Source organism: Cercospora beticola, chromosome 5 (genome assembly GCF_033473495.1).
Source record: "Cercospora beticola chromosome 5, complete sequence".
In the NCBI taxonomy this organism is placed as follows: domain Eukaryota; kingdom Fungi; phylum Ascomycota; class Dothideomycetes; order Mycosphaerellales; family Mycosphaerellaceae; genus Cercospora; species Cercospora beticola.
In genome coordinates this window covers 2,129,336-2,147,626 of record NC_088939.1, presented here as the reverse complement: position 1 = coordinate 2,147,626, position 18,291 = coordinate 2,129,336, and the positions used below count along the sequence as shown (strand labels likewise).

Here is an 18,291-nt window from a genome sequence, read left to right as displayed (position 1 = left end):
GTTGTGCACAAGCGAGCCCCGGCAGATCATTCTGCCTGCACAGTCGTTGTACCACTTACGAGCAAATGCGAGCTGTCGTGCAGCTCACTTACACCTCTCGCGTGCAGCTGTCGCCCACCAGCCGCCCGCCGCCGCCTGTCAGCAAGCCTACGGCGCCACATTCGCACTTGTCCTCTCGCCTATTATGCACGCTTTGCGCTCGCGTGGCCAGCGAGCCAAGCACGGGGGTCTTACCAGGATCTGTTGGGGAAGTGTCTCACTTTCTGGGCATTCCTCCTTTCAACTGGGGCTTCCACCGAGGCTTGTTGTGCATCACAGATTTGGGAATCGGGATACACAAAGATTCGTAGATTCCCCACCATTTTCCTGTTTTCTGTTCTCCAGCTTCGCTCGGGGCCTGTTTCTCTCTATCATATTTGGGGTTGTTATCTTCACCTCTATCTTGGGCAGCTGAAGCTTTTGTCAGCAGCATAGCTTAAGCTACCTTCCTTTCAGCTGGGAGCAACTCAAAGCGAACACAAGCGCTCTTGTGCAACGGCACAGTCCAATCTCAACATGGCTACGCAACGCCCATCCTCATCCCCAAGCAATAGCAATCACATCAACGAGAAAGATGGCCTTTACGGCATTCAGCTCGAAAACGCCCCCAGCGATGACCACGAGAAGCAGCAGATCATCAACGAGAAGAATGCACGACTACGAGAAATCGAGAGCGAATTTACTCCCGAAGAGCAGAGAAAGATCATACACAGAATCGATCGCCGCCTCATCATCACCGTTGGTGTCATGTACTGTGTCAGTCTGATGGATCGCACGAATTTGTCGGCGGCGGCTATTGCGGGAATGACGACGGATCTGGTATGTTGTCGATGTGGAGTCTTCGTACTGCGGGGAAGAGGGACTATTTTGCTGACGTGTCTGCTGTGTGATTGCTTCAGGTCCTCGTGGGATTTCGATATGTAAGTTGCTGAGGCGATGCCATTCGGAAAGGGAAAGAGGATTCTGACTTTGGCGTAGTCTATTATCACCCTAGTGTTCTTCATCAGCTATGTCCTGTTCCAGCCGCCGGCGACTGTGCTTTGCAAAAAGATTGGGCCAAAGAATTTTCTGGGTGCTATCTGTTTCCTTTGGGGATGTAAGTGTCATCTGGTCTTGGGAGGGAGCGAGCAAACCGCCTGTGGAGACAGGGTTTGGGAAGATAGTAGAATGAATGCTGACTGTGAATTAGGTGTCATGATCGGTATGGGTTTCGCACCAGCCTGGGATGTTCTGGCAGGTCTGCGAGTCGTGCTAGGATTGTTTGAAGCTGGTCAGTACCCAAGATTCAATTTTCGAATTACATGTCTGACACACTTCATCCAGGCTTCTTCCCCGCTTGCGTGTATCTGCTGAGCACGTGGTACGTGCGATGTAAGTTCATACTCGAGTTCCAGCTTCATGGATAGTGTATTGATTACCATGCTTTCCAGATGAAATGGGCAAGAGATACTCCTTCTTCTACCTCATTGGCATGTTCGCCTCGGCGGCTTCCGGTATCTTGGCCTACGGGTTGATGCAGATGGCAGGGTAAGTAAATATCAGGTCGGATTACACAGGGCGGCGCTGACGAAGAAAACAGCTTGGCCGATCTCAATGGATGGAGATGGATCGTAAGTCCCAGTGTTCGGTTTTCTTCGCCATCTGAGGTTTACTGACATTTTTCGTAGTTCATCATGGAAGGCATTCTCACTGTCATAATTGCCGTCGTTGGCTGGTTCTTCCTCGTGCCTTTCCCAGACGACCACCCGGAAAAGAGCTGGAACTTCCTCAATGAGCGTGAAGTGGCCTGGGTCATCGCCCGCGTCGAAGCCGATCGTGCAGACACTGTGACCGAACCCTTCAACCTGGTCAAGTTCCTCAAGCCTGCCTCTGATCCGAAGGTTTGGGGCTTTGCAATGATCTTCTGTTGTCTCACCACCATCACCGTAAGTTCAAGCACCCGTGATTCTTCGAGCTGTCTCTAACGTTGTATTCAGTACGCCCTCGCATACTTCTTGCCCATCATTCTCCGCAATGGAATGGGCTTCTCGGTAGGCGAGGCGCAATGTCTTGTCACCCCACCTTACGCTTTTGCCGGCATTGTGATGTTGATCTGTGGCTGGGCAGGCGACAAGTACAAGATGCGTGGACCTATCCTCTGCGCTAACGCCGTCTTGTGCATCATTGGTCTCGCCCTTATTGGTTGGACCAAGATCCTGGGAGTCCGATATTTCGGTGTCTTCTTGACTTGTGCCGGCGCGAATGCAAACATCCCTATCTGCATGAGTTATCAAGGAAACAACATCAGAGGCCAATGGAAGCGAGCTTTCTGCTCTGCGACTCTCGTCGGATTTGGTGGTATTGGAGGTATTGCAGGCTCACTCGTGTTCCGCACACAAGACGCACCAGCATACCTGCCTGGCCTATGGGCTTGTATGACGGCCTGCCTGATCATCATCGTGACTGTCGGGCTCCTGGACACGTGGTTCATTGCTCAGAACAAGAAGGCTGACCGAGGCGAGGTCATCCTGGAAGGAGAGGCAAGTGTTTCAGCTGAATCGAGAAACTTGTGAATCCTCATACTAACGTCCACACTTGCAGTCTACATTCCGATATACCATCTGAGCAAGGACCTCTGGAACGAAATTTGACGAAGACGATGACAAATGAGACAATAGTGTACAGTCTTGTCTATACTTATGAGATATGCAGAAATGAATACGTACTACTGCATTTCCAGCTCTGTCGCCTCGTTCAGTCTGCATTCATCGGATTCGGCTTTTGAGCTCCGGCGCTGGGCGTTTGTGGGCAACAATCTGTCAGTGAGCTGCAACGACCCGCAGTATCTGCTCCACGCTGGTGGGTCAGAGACCTTGGATTCCAGACTCCAGCCTTCCACTTGAGGCCTACGATGTCGAGTCTGCTCGTGGTCCTCGAAAAGCTGACTTGTGCGCAGTCCCATCGCTAGACAGAACACGAAACTGGCTCCGTGAAATCACTTCATGTTCGGATCCTTCGAGATATCATCCAAGAATCCTTCCAATCCAAATGCTAGAAGACATTTCTCCACCAGCGGCAATGGCTCTTTCGCAGAGTTGCAAAGCCAAGAGAGCCGGGTACTCCACGCGGGACCCCAGAGAACGATGTGGAGGACATCTTGGTATATCAATGCCAATGCGACTCTTGAGCCAGCCAAGCTGGGATGCCCAGATGCGGCGAGCGAGAATTGTGATTTGAAGCCGGTACGTGTCGGCGCGAAGCGCGGTGATCCCAAAGTTGAGAAATTCTGGTTGTTGATCTGAGCAGAACTGAGAGTGAGTACTCTTCTTTATGCGACTCCGCGTAGTCCTCGATCAAGGTTCCCGAACATCGATTTGGCCTGCAGACCATGCGTGCAGCCTCCACAGTCTTCACTGCAACCTCGAAAGTTCCACCATCTGCGGAGGGTGTTCGAACCAAATCGGCCAAGATCGACTTGCTTGTCCAATTTCTAGCTTCTGGGCGTCACCTTCCATTCGTGGAGTAACTCCATTCCTAACTTCTTGGCTTCCCTCGCCCAGAATCGCCAATGCGACGTCCAAGACCAGGTTTAGCCAAAAGATTTACTAGAGAAGAGCGTTGTAATTGGTGCAAACATGTCGAATAAGCTCTTTCTGGGATGCAAAACGCACGCCACCAAGCTGCACATGGGCAGCGCATGTGAGTGCGGCAAGGGGAGCTGGTATGGACCCATTGTTGGGGCCGATAGATTGTTTTGATTAGCTCCTTGCTTTGCTAACGGGCATTGACGAGGTTGATCTTCGCCTCGTGTGGTATAAGATATAGTTCACCACGACCCACGCTGCTTCTCCTCGTGTGCTTTGGATGCAGGTCCGCTTTTGCTTCTGCTAGGACATTTGCTGTGACTGCAGGTTTGGATACACCATTGGGGTGTCTTGCAACGATGAAGATCCCAAAGACGTATAACACTTACTTCGTGGCCTTCGTGGCCACGGTGGGTGGCATGTTGTTTGGCTTCGACATCTCATCTATGAGGTCAGTTGAATATTACGTGGCATCCATTTGCCGGGAGTATGCGAATGCATGCTGACTCTGGGACACAGTGCCATCATCGGAACGAATCAGTACAAAGACTACTTCAACAACCCAGCGGGAATTATACAAGGAGCGATCGGATCTGCACTTGCTGCCGGATCCGTTGTCGGCTCGATCATTGCTGGTCCAATATCTGACTGGCTTGGGAGGAAGAATGCGATTTTCATTGCTGCCTTGTTCTGGTTGGCCGGAACAGCTGTGCAAACTGCCACTAATGGCTTCGGTTCCCTCGTCGCTGGCCGTGTCATCAACGGTATCACTGTTGGTATCACCTCTTCGCAGGTTCCGGTGTACTTGGCCGAGATTGCAAGGAAAGAGAAGCGTGGATCCTTGATTATTATTCAGCAACTGGCAATTGGTAAGTTCAGCATGAATGTTGTGACACATGAGTTGTATGGCTGACATTGGACGGCTTGCAGAATGGGGTATCCTCATCATGTACTTCATCGGCTATGGCTGCAGCTTCATTCCTGGCGACGCCTCTTTCCGCATTGCCTGGAGCATGCAATTCGTCCCATGCGTGTTCCTCCTAGCTGGTCTGCCCTTCCTGCCGGAGAGTCCCCGTTGGTTGGCCAAGAAAGATCGAGGCGCAGAAGCCATCCATGTCTTGTCGAAGATTCAAGCAGGAGGCAACAAGGATGATCCGCTCGTGGTGGCTGAATGGGAAGAAATCACTGCGACTCTCGCTGCTGAACGTGCCGCTGCGAAGGGCTGGAGGAAATTCGTCTACAATGGCATGTGGAAGAGAACGTTGGCAGGATTCACTGTTCAGATGTGGCAGCAGAACAGCGGTGCCAACGTCATGACTGTAAGTTGGCGCCCGTGGAAAGCTCCAATACTCGACTGACATGCTCGCAGTACTATGTCGTGTACATCTTCCAGATGGCCGGCTTGACTGGAAACATCAACCTCATCGCCTCCGGAGTCCAATATGCACTCTTCATCGTCTTCACCACAGTTATGTTCTTCTACATCGACAAGACTGGCCGTCGACCACTTCTCATCTACGGTGCTCTGGCCATGGGATTCTGCCATTTCGTCGTTGGTGGGATCTTGTCTTCTGCAGAATATGTCCCTGGAGGTGTCGACAACAACCCCAATGTATTGATTCGTGTCACTGGTCCAAAGGCAAACACGGTCATCGCATTCTGCTACCTCCTCATCATCATCTATGCTCTTACGCTGGCACCAGTCTGCTGGATTTATGCCGCTGAGGTCTGGTCGCTGGAAACCCGCGCCACAGGTATGGGTATCGCATCGCTCGGAAACTGGCTCTTCAACTTTGCGCTTGGCCTCTACATCCCACCTGGGTTCATCAACATTCGGTGGGGCATGTTCATCGTGTTTGGTGCTATGTGTGTTTTGGCTGCAATACAGTTCTTCTTCACATACCCAGAGACGGCAAACAAGTCGCTGGAGGAGATCGAGGAAATGTTTGCGCCTGGAGGACCGAAGCCATGGCATACCAAGCCTGGAGAGTCGAAGCTTGATATGTTGATCAATGAGGCTGCTGAGAAGCGTTTGACGATGGCGGATGCGCAGGACACTGACATGAACGCGAAGAGGTTGGGCAGTGTTCATTCCGAGAGTGTGCGGGCTGAGAAGGTCTAGAATGTGTTTTCAACCGGTATTCGAGCTGCACACTGAAAGATGTCCCAGACTTCGAGCTAGAAGAGCATTGGCATATGTCTACAGCCCAAACGTCTTCTGCGATTGCCTTCCGACAATTATATCACTCATCGTATTCGCTAGATGCTCTATGCATACTACTCAGGTAGAATCATGAGGCAATGAAGACTCAACGTGGATGTCCATGACAGCCCACTGTCGCTGCGAGAGAATTGTGAGGCCTGGTCGGGTGCATACGTAGCGTGAACAATTGCCATGCGAGAGTGAAGTCTGAAGTCTGAAGTCTGTCCCGGGTGTTCGCGCCTGAGGCAACTGGAGGCATTGGCATTGTCACGAGTGGACGTGGCAAGGACGCGGCACACTGTACGCGACACCCCAGCAAGCACCCACAACACCGTCGCCGCCACGCCACGCTGTCTCTCCGCTGCATCCGCCGCACACATGCTCGTCTCGTCAGCGAGACGATGGCGCAGAGCCCCGTAATCATACCCTCATCCTCGCCGCCGCCCTTTCGTCTGCCCTCCGAAACGCCGCCCCAACCAGCCCGCCCCACCGAGTCCTCCTCTCCCGGCCTGCCAAGTCCGTCCTCGTTCTTCCCCAAGTCAGCAGCTGGTCTGCAGGAGAAGGCCAAGGCATCGAAGGATGTTACAGGCAATAGTAAGGGCTTTCAAAGCGCGGCGAGTCTGCCAAAGTCGAATTACTTTCAAGATCATGCCGCTCTGGACAAGACCTCGACATCGGCGAGACCCAACAAGGCCAAGATAGTTTCTCGGGCACGCGATAGACCAGGCGTGTCCGACAGCGTCGGTAAGGTCGCGACAGGTCTCGGGGAGGCGAGAGCGTTGTCCGCGAAGACACCTCGTGGCGTAGCAGCCAGGAGCCCATTACAATCGTTCGTCCATCGACGGCCCTCGAGAGAACGACAGAGTGGTCCGAGTTCTGCGAGAGGTTCCTTCAGCCTTGCAGCATCTGGCACAGAACAAGACAAGCAACGATCAAGGACGCCTAGCATTTCGCTCTCAGTGTATAGCTTCGATGGCGGTATCCAAGAGGACGCGCACGAGTTGCCTTTTGTGAGAGAAGTGGCCAAGCCCCCACTGCAAGGTCTGGACAACGATACTAATGCGCCCGATGACTGCGCATCTGCTCAGCAGTACAAGGCTGGAGTGCGTTTGGATTCAATTGAGACGATCAAGCAGCCACGCAAACGCTCTGCGAAGACGTCCGAGGCTACTGCTGCGCCGGCAAAGAAAGCGCATGCTAAACGTGCCCCCAAATCAAAATCTGGCGGCGACGCACCCAGTAGACAGTCGCGGAAGCCATTGGCCAAGTCAGCATCATTTGTACTGAACTCGGATGACCTTGCCTCGACACAATTCGCAGGCCTCGATGCTACGCAGGTACAGGGTCGCAGACCTCCTGAATTGGATAAGTCCAAAACCGAGAAGTTACCCACAGAAAAGCCAAAGCGAGCACCGAGGAAACCCAAGAAAGCAGTGCAGCCAAGTGGTGACCCCGGTCCTGGCCTTGATAAACGTACGGACAGTATGACTGGTAGTGAATCTACTTATTTCGCCAAACCTCCTATAGCTGCTGATGATTCGGCAATGGAACTGGGCGTACCAGTCGCGGATCCAATATTGTCTGAGGAACGGGCTGATCAGCCAGCACAAGCACACCGCCGCAGACGCAGCTGGACTCCAGTGAAAGACACTTTGCCACAGCCGCGTGGTGGTGAAACGAGTTCGGTACTGACGAACGTAGAAGGCCGCGAAGGACCTGCTACTTCGCTCAATGCAATTCTGGGCGATCTTGCATACTCCAGAAAAGATCTACCTGTCCCTCAGCGGACTGCATCTGGAGAGAGCCTGCTCAAAAGGCGCAAGATCGAGCTCGCCGATGAGGCAACAGTCGCGCCAAGGGCCAGGAAAGATAGCGAAGTTGTGAAAGATGCCCCCGCGGAGAAGACAAAGAAAGGCAAGGTGCCCAAGAAGAAAGCACAGACGATTACCGAGCTCGCCACCAAAGCCTACCGGCCTGAGGATATCCCACAAGCTGCGCAGGCTACAGTCTCGTCCTTTTTTGCGGCAACCGGACACGGCGATGCGGGTCTTGCTGTAACGATTACGGCAGATACTGCGAAACCGCCAGCTGTGTCGTCGAAAAAGCCTCGCAAACCACGATCGAAGAAGTTGGAAGATGGAGCCCCGCCAGTCGATCAGCCGAAGAAAACTGTCAATTCAAAGGCGAAAGTGAAAGTCCGGTTTAATGAGGATGACTTGTATGGCGAGCTTTATTCTCCCGAGAAAGCACGACTTGGGGAAAATCGCCAGAATTTCCTATTTGGCACATCGAGCCAGCTGGGCACCGAGGACTCACCAACATTCGTTCGACAGATGCAGCGTGCGCTGCAGGAATCAGAAATAGCTGCAACTGAAGGGGATGTTGGGAGTCCTTCGCGAAGGAGCTTCATCAGGGTCCCAACCGCGCCGCATGGGACCTCCTTGTCTTGCGGTCAAGCGATGCGCGATCTGTGGCGATCCGCCGCAAGGAATTTTGAGGACGACCTACTGCCTGCAGAGGCACGATCAGCCAGGATACGTGAGGCATCTGGTTCGGAAATAGTGGCGGGAGTTCGCTTGGCCACCAGCCTCGAAGCCGACCTGGAACCGACCGGACACAATAACCCGACGTTACTGCAGACGACCGATTCAGTCGATGGAAGCGAAACAAGCGAGAGGCAGCATGACCTTGTCGATTTGTGCTGCACATCGCCCATTGATCCTCTGGGCACAGCGCATGGGGTGGACGAGCGATCGAAGCACAAGCCGGGGCTGAGTGCTACATGTACAGATACCAATGAACCATCGGCCTTCGTCGATCAAGCGCCTGGGTCTGATGATTGGAAGGTGCTTGGCTCTAGCCCAGAGTCTCCACGCCCCAAACAAGGACTCACGACAGAAGCGCCAATCCTGAGGTTTCCACCCCAGCTCAAGCGAGCAGCAACCTCGCCCTTTCGGGACCGGACAGCTCTGCAAGCACTAGACGTCAATACCTCACCGCGTAGAGCCCTTCTCCATACTGGACTGGCATCGACAACTCGGGATCCAGTGCACAAAAAGCCACGTGGTAGGCCTCGAAAGGACACAGGAAAGGATGAAGGCGTTCAAAGATCGCCTAAGCGAGGATTGGACACGGCAACCAGAGTCACACCCGGCCAGGCTAAGCAGACAAAGACGTTCTCAGCGTCGCAACCTATCTGCAGTTCGGATTTTGTCAATATAGATGAGATCTCAGACCCAGACGCTCCGACTACGCCTTCCCCACCTCGGCGGCGAGCTACGTCCAGCCCACCAACCGTGCGGCCTCTGGATCTGAAAGCGGTCGCTTCCCCTTCGGTGATTGCAAGAGCAAAGTCAAAAGGATTGGAGCCGAAGGACACCGATAGTGCAGCAACAGTTTGGTCAAAGCTGAAGCCAGAGGATGCTTCGTGGACGAACGTTATGCCCGAGCTCTTTCCTCAAATCACAGCAACTATCAAGTCTACCGCACCAAGTACCGATCTCGCACATTCGACGTGGTACGAGAAGATATTGCTCTACGATCCGATTGTCTTGGAAGACCTGACGGCCTGGCTGAACGACAGAGGGGTACGAGTCGAGAGCAGAAGATTGAAGCCGAAACCAAGACTTAAAGGGCGCAAAAAGAAGCAGGATCAGCATGCCTTGAATAAAGATGATACTACGCCTACGGAAGACGAATATGAACTTGTACGGGAGCCACTAAAGCCTTGGATGGTTCAGAAGTGGTGTGAAGATAAGAGCGTCTGCTGCCTTTGGAAAGAAGGCTTGCGAGGAGGCGTTAGAACCAGGTACTGATCAATAAGATCTCGTGAACAAGGCACTCAATGGCCAATGTGCTTCGCCGCCTGTCATTTCACAGCGCTTGTCGCTCTGCGCCTGGAAGAATACGACTTTGAGGACTTCGCCGTGCCAGCTGATGTGCATACAGCCAGTGCGCGGCCCTCTCCGATAGCGAGATTGAGGAGAGCGGCGGGAAGCTTGAATCCGAATGCAAGTCACTGATCGCCTGGAGGTCGAGAAGTGTCTAGTTCCGCCTGCAGCAAGTGTACCCGTCAGCCCTGCACAGTGCTAATGTTGCCTGAGGTTTCAAGGCCGCGGTAAAGTCGGCGTGAGTGAATCGGACAAGACCCCAGAAAAGGTCAAGCCGGAGCCCACCCTGTTCGGACGAGATTTCTCGCAATTGGACTGATATCATTGGTCCACTTTCTTATCTTTGCCGCGTGTCCTGGTTCTCCTGTGCTCCCAAAGACCGAATTCAACACGCGAGCCGACACAACGTGGCGTGCACGCGACCAGATCTACAGTACATACTCGAATTAAAGCTCAAAGCCAAGACTTCCAAGCAAGGCTTGACTACTCAGATGAACAACGCAACAGTCCAATACTGATGAACTCACAGTTCGCATGAATCAGACCGCTTGAATTGCTGTCCGAGACAGTCATTCTTTCCTTCGTCAGCGGTCCATCTTCTGAAGTTTGTATAATTCAGATTTCGGGGAGAGAAATGTCTGTCGTAGATTCGTTATCAGAAGTGGGCACCAGAAACCGATACGGGAAGATACTCGGCGATATGTGGCGCCGAACATCTGTCGCGCGTGCAGATGTGCGAGGTTGAAGTATCTGACGCACCTCGATCCGGTGTCACTCGGTTTCCTCTTTCTCTCTCCAAGCTTCCTCCATTCTGTGGGATCCCAGACTCTTTTTGCTGGCATTTGCTTGCCAGGCCGGAGTAAACTTCTTCGTGAAGCCGGACCAACCGAAGTTGCAGCTACACATTCTCACCTCACGCCATTAACTTGGACGGAGTTTTGAATGTGCTATCAAAATGGCATATCAATACGATCAAGATGTGGAGAAAACAGGAGGCATCGTTGGAACAGGCAGCTCTCACAGCAGCGCGCAGAAGAGACCGAGCAATCAATACGAAGACGGAGCTGTACCGGGCGAAAGTTTTGAATATGGCAACGGCTGGTATGCGAAAGTGCAGCGCTTCGCAGGGAAGTTGAACGTCGAACAACGCGGGATCGAACGAGTGCCCGAGGATGAACGAACGGATGATGGGTTCAAGGCGTTGTTGAATGTGTCGACGATGGTACGCATACCATGACTCTTCAAGGAGTGCCTTGAACAGGCAATGAAGAAGCACCAGTATCTGACGATTGTGCTACAGTGGCTGTCGGCAAATATGGTCGTCTCGTCTTTCGCAATTGGAATTCTGGCCAAGTCGTTGTTCTTCCTTGGAGTCGCAGATGCAATGCTTGTTTGCATCTTCTTCAACCTCATCGGTATCACGCCCGTCTGTTTCTTTTCCACGTTCGGACCCAAATTTGGCCTCCGACAAATGGTACTTTCGAGATTCTGGTTCGGCTGGTGGGGTGTCAAGCTCATTGCCGTGTTCAACGTGCTCGCATGCATAGGGTGGTCTTCGGTTAACTCGATCGTCGGAGCGCAACTCATCAACACGGTCAATCCGTCCGTTCCTGGCTTCGCTGGGATCCTCATCATTGCGTTCTGCACTTTCATAGTGTGTACGTTCGGCTATAAGGTTGTCCACGCTTACGAATTTTACTCCTGGATTCCCGCAACAATTATCTTCCTCATTGTTCTTGGACTCTTCGCCCACAGCGGCGACTTCGTGGACATCCCTTGGGAGACCGGCAAATCGGAAATGGGAAACGTCCTTTCCTTTGGAGCGACAGTCTATGGCTTCGCAACAGGTTGGACATCTTACGCAGCAGACTACACCGTCTACCAACCCTCCACCCAATCCCGCCGCAAAGTCTTCTTCTGGACCTGGCTCGGTCTGATCGTCCCCCTCCTCTTCACCGAACTCCTCGCAATCGCCATCATGAGCGCAACATCCCTCAACAACGGCGACAACCGCTACGCCTCCGGCTACGAAACCTCAGGAACTGGCGGTCTCCTCGGTGCAGTTCTGATCTTTCACACAGGAACCTTTGGCAAATTCTGCCTTGTCGTTTTGGCGTTATCAATCATCGCCAACAATTGTCCAAACATCTACTCCGTTGCCCTCACAGTCCAAGTCCTATCCCGCTACGCCCAGCGCGTCCCACGCTTCATCTGGACGGGCGTCGGAACAGGTGTATATATCGCGATCGCGATCCCGGGATACAGCCACTTCGAAACCGTATTGGAGAATTTCATGAATTTCATCGGATACTGGCTCGCCATCTACGAAGGCATCTCGTTGACGGAGCATTTTGTCTTCAAGCGAGGCTTCGGAGGTTACGTTCCTGAATTCTACGATCGTCCGGAGAAGTTGCCGCCCGGGTTCGCGGCTGTGGCAGCTTTTGTTTGTGGTGTTGCTGGTATGGTGACGGGGATGTCTCAGACGTGGTTCGTAGGTCCAATTGCACTGCATGCGGGCGAGGCGCCGTATGGAGGTGATGTTGGTTTCGAGCTGGGCTTTGCGTTTGCTGCTGCGTCCTATTTGGTCTTGAGGCCTGTCGAGTTGAAGTTCTTTGGAAGGTAGTACCCAGCAACGATTGCATTGCTGGCAGAGCTGTATCATCAGTGTGTCTAATAATGACTAAAGACGACGTTACGAATCGCTCACACTTCAAATCCTCTCCTCTAACGCTTCAACCTCACCTTGACACACTTTGAGACACTCTCGAACAGATGAACATTTCCACGTCCACTTCATACCAGATAATATGTAAAATACAAGAGACACTAAGTCTTTACATATTAAGATTTCTCGCTCCCGATTTTGCAATCCTACTTTCAAGATCAACCGTAATCGCCATATCAGTGTGACTCTCGCCTCTTGTCGTAGATATCCATCCCGGTCTGTATCCAAAGGATTTTCTTTTCCTCATCTAATATGAGACTCGAAGCGAAACCCATCACCCAGCTACTCATAAGCAGCATCCATTCGAAATAAGAGACGATCCGAGAAGTCCATGTAAAGACAAGCGGGGTGCGTTTATCGCACAAGGTCGTCGATAGAAATATGCGTGAGCAGTTCGGCCCTCCAAAACGTGGGCCGCGTTGTTGCAATCCGATGCCCCATAGGTGGCCAACGCCGTAAGTAAAACAGGAAAATGTAGGGACCTCCAAAAGATGTTACGCAATAAACATTATGCTTCCAGGGAAGGGCATGGGAAAAGAGATTCGCTCATCCTTTCTCTTTCTCCTTCCTCCTTGCAGTCGGGTAGCCAAAGTTGGCCGGATACCGAGACTACCGGTACGGATCGTAATCGCTCCCACTACTGGCGATGGAGGCCTTGTGTGCGTGGCCATTTGCTGTGGGTGGATGTGGCCCGCCATTTGCCGATGGAGCTTTGCTGTCGACCTGTGGAGGGTGGTCGTCAGTGGTGCCGTCGCCCCATTTTCCGGCCCAGCCAAACCAGCCTCCATTGCCTTTCTTGCCAGTCGGAGTGCCCTCGGTCTGTGCAGGTTGTGCAGAATCGCCCCGAGGTCCGAACTGTGGAACGGGAATCGTCAGGCTTTTGCCATCGACTGGCGACGCCCCATCGTCGTAGAAGGAATTCAGCTCATCCACGGCATCCAGATCCTGGAACTCACTCTTAGACGAAGGTCGAATGCGGACAGATTTGATGAGCTCTACCACGGCAGCAGTACAATTGCTCGCCGCGGCATCTAGCAGTGCAACAGGCGAGAGACCATGTGCTGCAGCGTGTTGTTTTGTAGCAGTAATGAGACTGTTCGCTGTGCCATTAACTCTGGCCTTGAGTTTGCCAACGCTAAGAGTCGGCGCACTAGATCCTGGAGAGAGTGGTGATGGCGCCGGAGAAGGATAGCCTTCGTCGCGCACAGCAGAAGTGATAGCCTGGATGCTGACCACGACCTGCTTGACGCTTTCCAGCATGTCGTCGGTGCTGTGCTGGCGTGCCACCTTGAGCAGCTCATCTACCGCCAACTGGAAGCTTGCGACATCCGTATCGCGGACCAGACCGCCTTCCGAGATGAGACCTTCTTGACGAACCAGACTGCCCGTATCGAGACCCGCATTTAGACCAAGCCCCATTGTCGAAGCGCGGAGGTGTTTGTTCTGGGCCTTGACCTTGGCATATCGTTGCCTCCAGCTCTCGTTGTCTTTCTGCAATTGGGCAATTTGTGCTGCCATCTTCTCCTCTTGCTCGACAGCCTCGTCGTGTTGTCTGCTGAGCTCGCGCATTTCCCTCAAGTACACCATGGCTTGGTCTTGGACTTCCTGATTGAGTTTCTGTTGTTTGCGGAGCTCTTCTTGCATTTCAGCCATTTGCTTCTCGTGCTCGGCGGAGCTCAGCTGGCTTCTGTTGTTCGACAATTGGTGTCGAAGTTCGTCAAGTTCCACCTGCAGCTGATGTAATGCTGCGGTGTCTTCGGCACCCTCTCGTAGCTGGAGTTGAAGCTTTCCATTCTCGTCGCTCTTGGCTGCGAGCTGTTCCTGAAGATCTTCAATTTGCTCTTGAAAGTCTTGCAAGTTGCGATCATGTTGATCGCGGATCTCGTCGTCATCCCGTGATCTCGATTTCAGCTCGGATATTTCCTGCTGGAGCGCATCGTTGAGATTCTGCGCCTCGGTGTGTTTCTGCTCCAGTCCTACTCGTGTCGTAGCCCATTCGCCGCGCTCGGCCTCTATGTCTGCAGTCTTCGCCAGCTCTTTGTCCTTGATGGCTAACTTGCTCTCGAGCGCTTCCAATTTCTCTTTCAATTCTGCAATCTCCTCTGCTTGAGCTTTCATGCGATCTCTGTCTTCCGCGCTCGTCGCCTTGCTATAACGATCGCTGATGCCTGGAGAGACATGGTCCAGTCCGAACTCGTCATCGTCCATATCGTCGTCTTCCACCATTGTGCTCTTATTGGGTACGATCGTATTGCTTGCGAACTGCTTGGGCAGAGGCCGCCCCAAGGACGCTGCTTCGCTCGGTCTGCGCTGGCCGGGTGCCATTGGGCCGTTGGGACCCGCAATATACGGCGCTCCTTGAGAAGCGCCCCTCGGTGGTGGAGGGCCGCCCATGCCCATTCCGTAGCCGGGTCCTGGCGGCCGCATCCCATTGATCGTGGGTGCACGACTCCGACTGCTGACGTTGCTAGCGCCGCTCATTGGTCGTGAAATGTCTCCGCCAACGAATCTCGGTATGCGTCGTTCGAGCTCGTAGAACACATCAGTTGCGAGTTGGCGGAAGCGTTCCGGAGGTAGTGTGCTGAGTTTCTGTCGCGCCTGATTCCGTTTCGGATGGAAATTCTGCTTGGGCAGCAGGAATCTGGGCACATTCTCCACGCGTTGTAACCTCTCGTCTTCTCTTCGAACCAGCTCGTCGTACACATCAGTGCTGAGTTCCATGAATTGCGTAACACTCAGTCGCAATAGCTTGTCCCGCGCTCTATTCGGTCTCACGTTGCCCTTCTCGTCTTGCAGACTGTCGGCCAAGTATGCCTTGAGTGCACCATAGTGTCTCGCCAATGCCTCTTCGCTACCCGGTGCTATCTGACTCCTGCTGCTGTCTCGATTCGGCGGTCTCGGGAGACCCATGCGCCCATCATTGGACATTCCTACGGAGCTCGCAGAAGAGGGCGGTCTCATGCTCGACCCGCTCGCGGAGGGACGCGACACGTCGGTCGAGCTGCTCGGGTGTTGCGAAGAAGGTGGCGAGGACTGCAGAGGTCGGGCGGCGCCATAGGGTCCTCCGCTACCGTAAGGCCCGTCGCTGGGATTCCCCAATGTCGCTGCACCAAGGCTGCTGTACTGGCCGACGAAGGACGAGTCGTTGCTGCTCATCGAGAGCGGTGACATGGGCGGGCGCTGCATCGTGGGCGGAAGGAAGGAGAGACTCTGCAGAGCCGCGGCTCAGGGGAGGTGGTGGAGTAGCAGTCGCGGCTGTCGACCATGCGGTGGGCGATGGATGGGAGTAGACTTCCGAGTCTCAAGGGAGGAAAGACGGTGCACTGCCCAGCACCACTGCCAGATGAATCGTATGCAGCGCTGGGGCGGTGTTGCACTGTGGGCGCACTTGCACTTGTCGAGCAGGTGTTCGCCGGGAATTAGACCCGGTCGTGGATGCAAGGGGCTTCCCTGGGATCAAAATCTCGAAGTCCCGTTTCGGAGTGTGTATATCGAGTGCCTTTGCTCAGGAGCAGCGGCGTGTGTCAGCCGGTCTTTGGTTTATTCTTCTTCTTTGTTGCGGTCCCGTTGCGAGCCAGCCGCGCTTACGTCGAGCAGTGTGGAGATGGGCCACGACCCGCGTGATCTGGGAGAAGTCGTAGGGACAGGCTGTGCGGGAGGGTGCAGCAATACGGTCGTCGTCACCCAGCCATGCGTTCTCGTGCACGACCCGGATGTGTGAAGTGCTGCTGCAGTCGTCCTGTACGTAGGAGAAGGGCGTCGCAAGCGCCCCGGGCGTCGGGCGGCGGAAGGGTGGTGGTGGTCGGTGCCCCTTTGCGGCGGATGTTTGGCGGCGGCCACAAGAGCAACGGCGCTTCGAGCACACCATGCCCTCTTGAGCCCACTCTCCGGCCACTCAGGCCTCGCGCTCCGCCCAAGGCGCCACACGATCTGCAGGAACAGCGGGAGAAAGGCGTTAGCGCCGCATGCCGCCGTCGGTTGAGCCGCGAAGCAAAATCGCGATCTCCCATTCACAGATTGTCCTGACATTGCCCAAGTCCACGCGGCGCAACACGCCCAGCGTTGCTCACACGCGCCGCTCGTTATTCGCACGAAACCGATCAAGAATCGCGTGGCCTGCAAAATTTGCTGGGGCGCGCAGGCTAGTTCTGGGCATCGCTCATCCTTGCAAGAGTCTGGATTTCCCAATCAACCGACGACCAGGGAAGAGCCTGTGCCGCCGCCTGACGCGAGCTTTTCGCGATCCTGAGATCTGCTTCCGCTGAAGAGTGCAGGTCGTGTCAGTGTATCGTGGGCAGTGTTCCGTTGCTTGTACAACTATTCACTTGTTCGCAGCAACACCTGTGATCCTCACCGCCCGGAAACAGACCATAGACACGTATTGCTGACTGTTGTAGGCTCGCGATAGCATCTATTCTGGAATCCTTCGAGCCCGGGACACCCGATTTACCGTAATTGTCATACGCGTACCACCGCGTCATGGCCGGCGGACAGCAAGATGCCGCTGCGATCCTCGACGTCGACAGAAGAACAAGTACAGAAGATATACGAGTCACTGGAACGACGCAGTCGACTTCAACAAGCTCAGGACCTGAATCGCGAGCCGATACGCCACAACGACAACTCGCGTTTTGGAACGTCAACGTGCCGCCATCCCAGCATACCCGAGAGTGTCCGGTCTATCTGCGATACGCTCTCGAGAATGCCAAGGATCAAGGTATCCTCAGTACACCGGATGCCTTGTATCGACGTCAATCGTGGGAAGATGTTTGTTCGTTTGTCAAGAACAATCGTCTGGACTTGTTCCAGAGAGTGCCAAGCGAGTTGCGGTTGTATCGGGAGTACTGCCATCAGCTTGTCGAGAGGTATGGCAGCGTCATGGAGTTCGTGATGAAGGAGCGGCTTGGGTGGACGAATCTCACGCCTTCTGGTCCGCCCTTCTCCAATCCAGGTAAGCGCTCGCTGACTCCAGCAGCCTTTTCAGTTTGCTAAACTAAACATGCCCTCCAGACGATTACATGATCCTTTACAATGACTGGCCATATGGCATTGACACACGCTGTGTTCACCTCGTAGTCTGGACTAAATTCTCTCTTCCACCTGATCCTACGTCAGAAATCGGTGACTTGTCTCCAGAGACTCGGGCCATGATTCAACATTTTGTTGATAAGACGTTTGGCACCAAGGACGTGATCTGGTTCCTTAATTGGGCCAGTCTCAAAAGTATACATTCGGTCGAGCATTTTCATGTTCTGATGTACGATCCCGATCCGCAATTCATCGAGCGGATCACGAACGGTGATGTGCCATTGAAGGACAAGGTGAAAGAACAGAGGGCAGACTGAGTGGTGCTTGCCTCTTCTTATCGCACGCTGCCCTTTCCGGAGCCCGCTCGTAAGGAAACTCGGCGATTCTCACGAGCACCGCCGCGTGAGTACAGAAGCGATGACTGGACTGGCCAGGGTCATCTGACCTATCTACAATGGCGCGAAATGGCATGAACCACGGGCATCCTGTGGCATGGATGACAGCGTTCCAGCACGATGGTCGATCTCAGAGCAGCAGCCTGGCCCGGCGAGCACACATTCTGCTCACCAAACAAAGCCTGCGAGAGCTCGTCAGCTGTTTGCATGATGACCTGCGCCGCAAGCACGAAAGGTGCCCACGCCTTCTTCATGCACAGGCTCTTCGCATCATCGCGTGGCTTGCGGCTCTGTGAGCTGCCACCGAACTTGTGTGCGCTTGCCGGAGAATCATAGCTAGCTGTAGAGCAGATAGACAACCCTGAATGCTGACCTGAGATGCATTCGGATTACGCACATCGTCCACCTCCCGACGCATTTTATACAATACGTGAGCGCTCGTCAATAT

The 18,291-nt window shown here is 53.8% G+C and overlaps 6 protein-coding genes across 6 annotated transcripts; 5 read left to right on the top strand and 1 right to left on the bottom strand.

Annotated features, from left to right (window-relative positions):
• Positions 1-555: 555 nt before the first annotated feature.
• On the top strand, positions 556-2,591 carry RHO25_008096 (uncharacterized protein; the record flags this gene model as incomplete). Its single annotated transcript, XM_023600241.1, has 9 exons — positions 556-858; positions 939-959; positions 1,018-1,135; positions 1,229-1,309; positions 1,363-1,410; positions 1,470-1,566; positions 1,619-1,649; positions 1,707-1,964; positions 2,016-2,591. The coding sequence occupies 9 exons, from the start codon at positions 556-558 to the stop codon at positions 2,589-2,591; spliced, it is 1,533 nt and encodes a 510-aa protein (XP_023449574.1).
• Positions 2,592-3,961: 1,370 nt separating this feature from the next.
• On the top strand, positions 3,962-5,724 carry RHO25_008095 (uncharacterized protein; the record flags this gene model as incomplete). Its single annotated transcript, XM_023600240.2, has 4 exons — positions 3,962-4,053; positions 4,122-4,471; positions 4,533-4,921; positions 4,972-5,724. The coding sequence occupies 4 exons, from the start codon at positions 3,962-3,964 to the stop codon at positions 5,722-5,724; spliced, it is 1,584 nt and encodes a 527-aa protein (XP_023449763.1).
• A 482-nt stretch (positions 5,725-6,206) lies between these two features.
• On the top strand, positions 6,207-9,620 carry RHO25_008094 (uncharacterized protein; the record flags this gene model as incomplete). Its single annotated transcript, XM_023600239.2, has 1 exon — positions 6,207-9,620. One exon carries the CDS (start codon positions 6,207-6,209, stop codon positions 9,618-9,620), a length of 3,414 nt encoding a protein of 1,137 aa, XP_023449764.1.
• A 1,030-nt stretch (positions 9,621-10,650) lies between these two features.
• On the top strand, positions 10,651-12,318 carry RHO25_008093 (uncharacterized protein; the record flags this gene model as incomplete). Its single annotated transcript, XM_023600238.2, has 2 exons — positions 10,651-10,917; positions 10,996-12,318. The coding sequence occupies 2 exons, from the start codon at positions 10,651-10,653 to the stop codon at positions 12,316-12,318; spliced, it is 1,590 nt and encodes a 529-aa protein (XP_023449765.1).
• Positions 12,319-13,029: 711 nt separating this feature from the next.
• RHO25_008092 (uncharacterized protein) lies at positions 13,030-15,606 on the bottom strand (the record flags this gene model as incomplete). The annotated part of the gene is made up of 1 exon (XM_023600237.2): positions 13,030-15,606. The coding sequence occupies one exon, from the start codon at positions 15,604-15,606 to the stop codon at positions 13,030-13,032; it is 2,577 nt and encodes an 858-aa protein (XP_023449766.1).
• A 1,293-nt stretch (positions 15,607-16,899) lies between these two features.
• RHO25_008091 (uncharacterized protein) lies at positions 16,900-17,765 on the top strand (the record flags this gene model as incomplete). The annotated part of the gene is made up of 2 exons (XM_023600236.2): positions 16,900-17,371; positions 17,431-17,765. The coding sequence occupies 2 exons, from the start codon at positions 16,900-16,902 to the stop codon at positions 17,763-17,765; spliced, it is 807 nt and encodes a 268-aa protein (XP_023449767.1).
• Between the last annotated feature and the right edge of the window lie 526 nt (positions 17,766-18,291).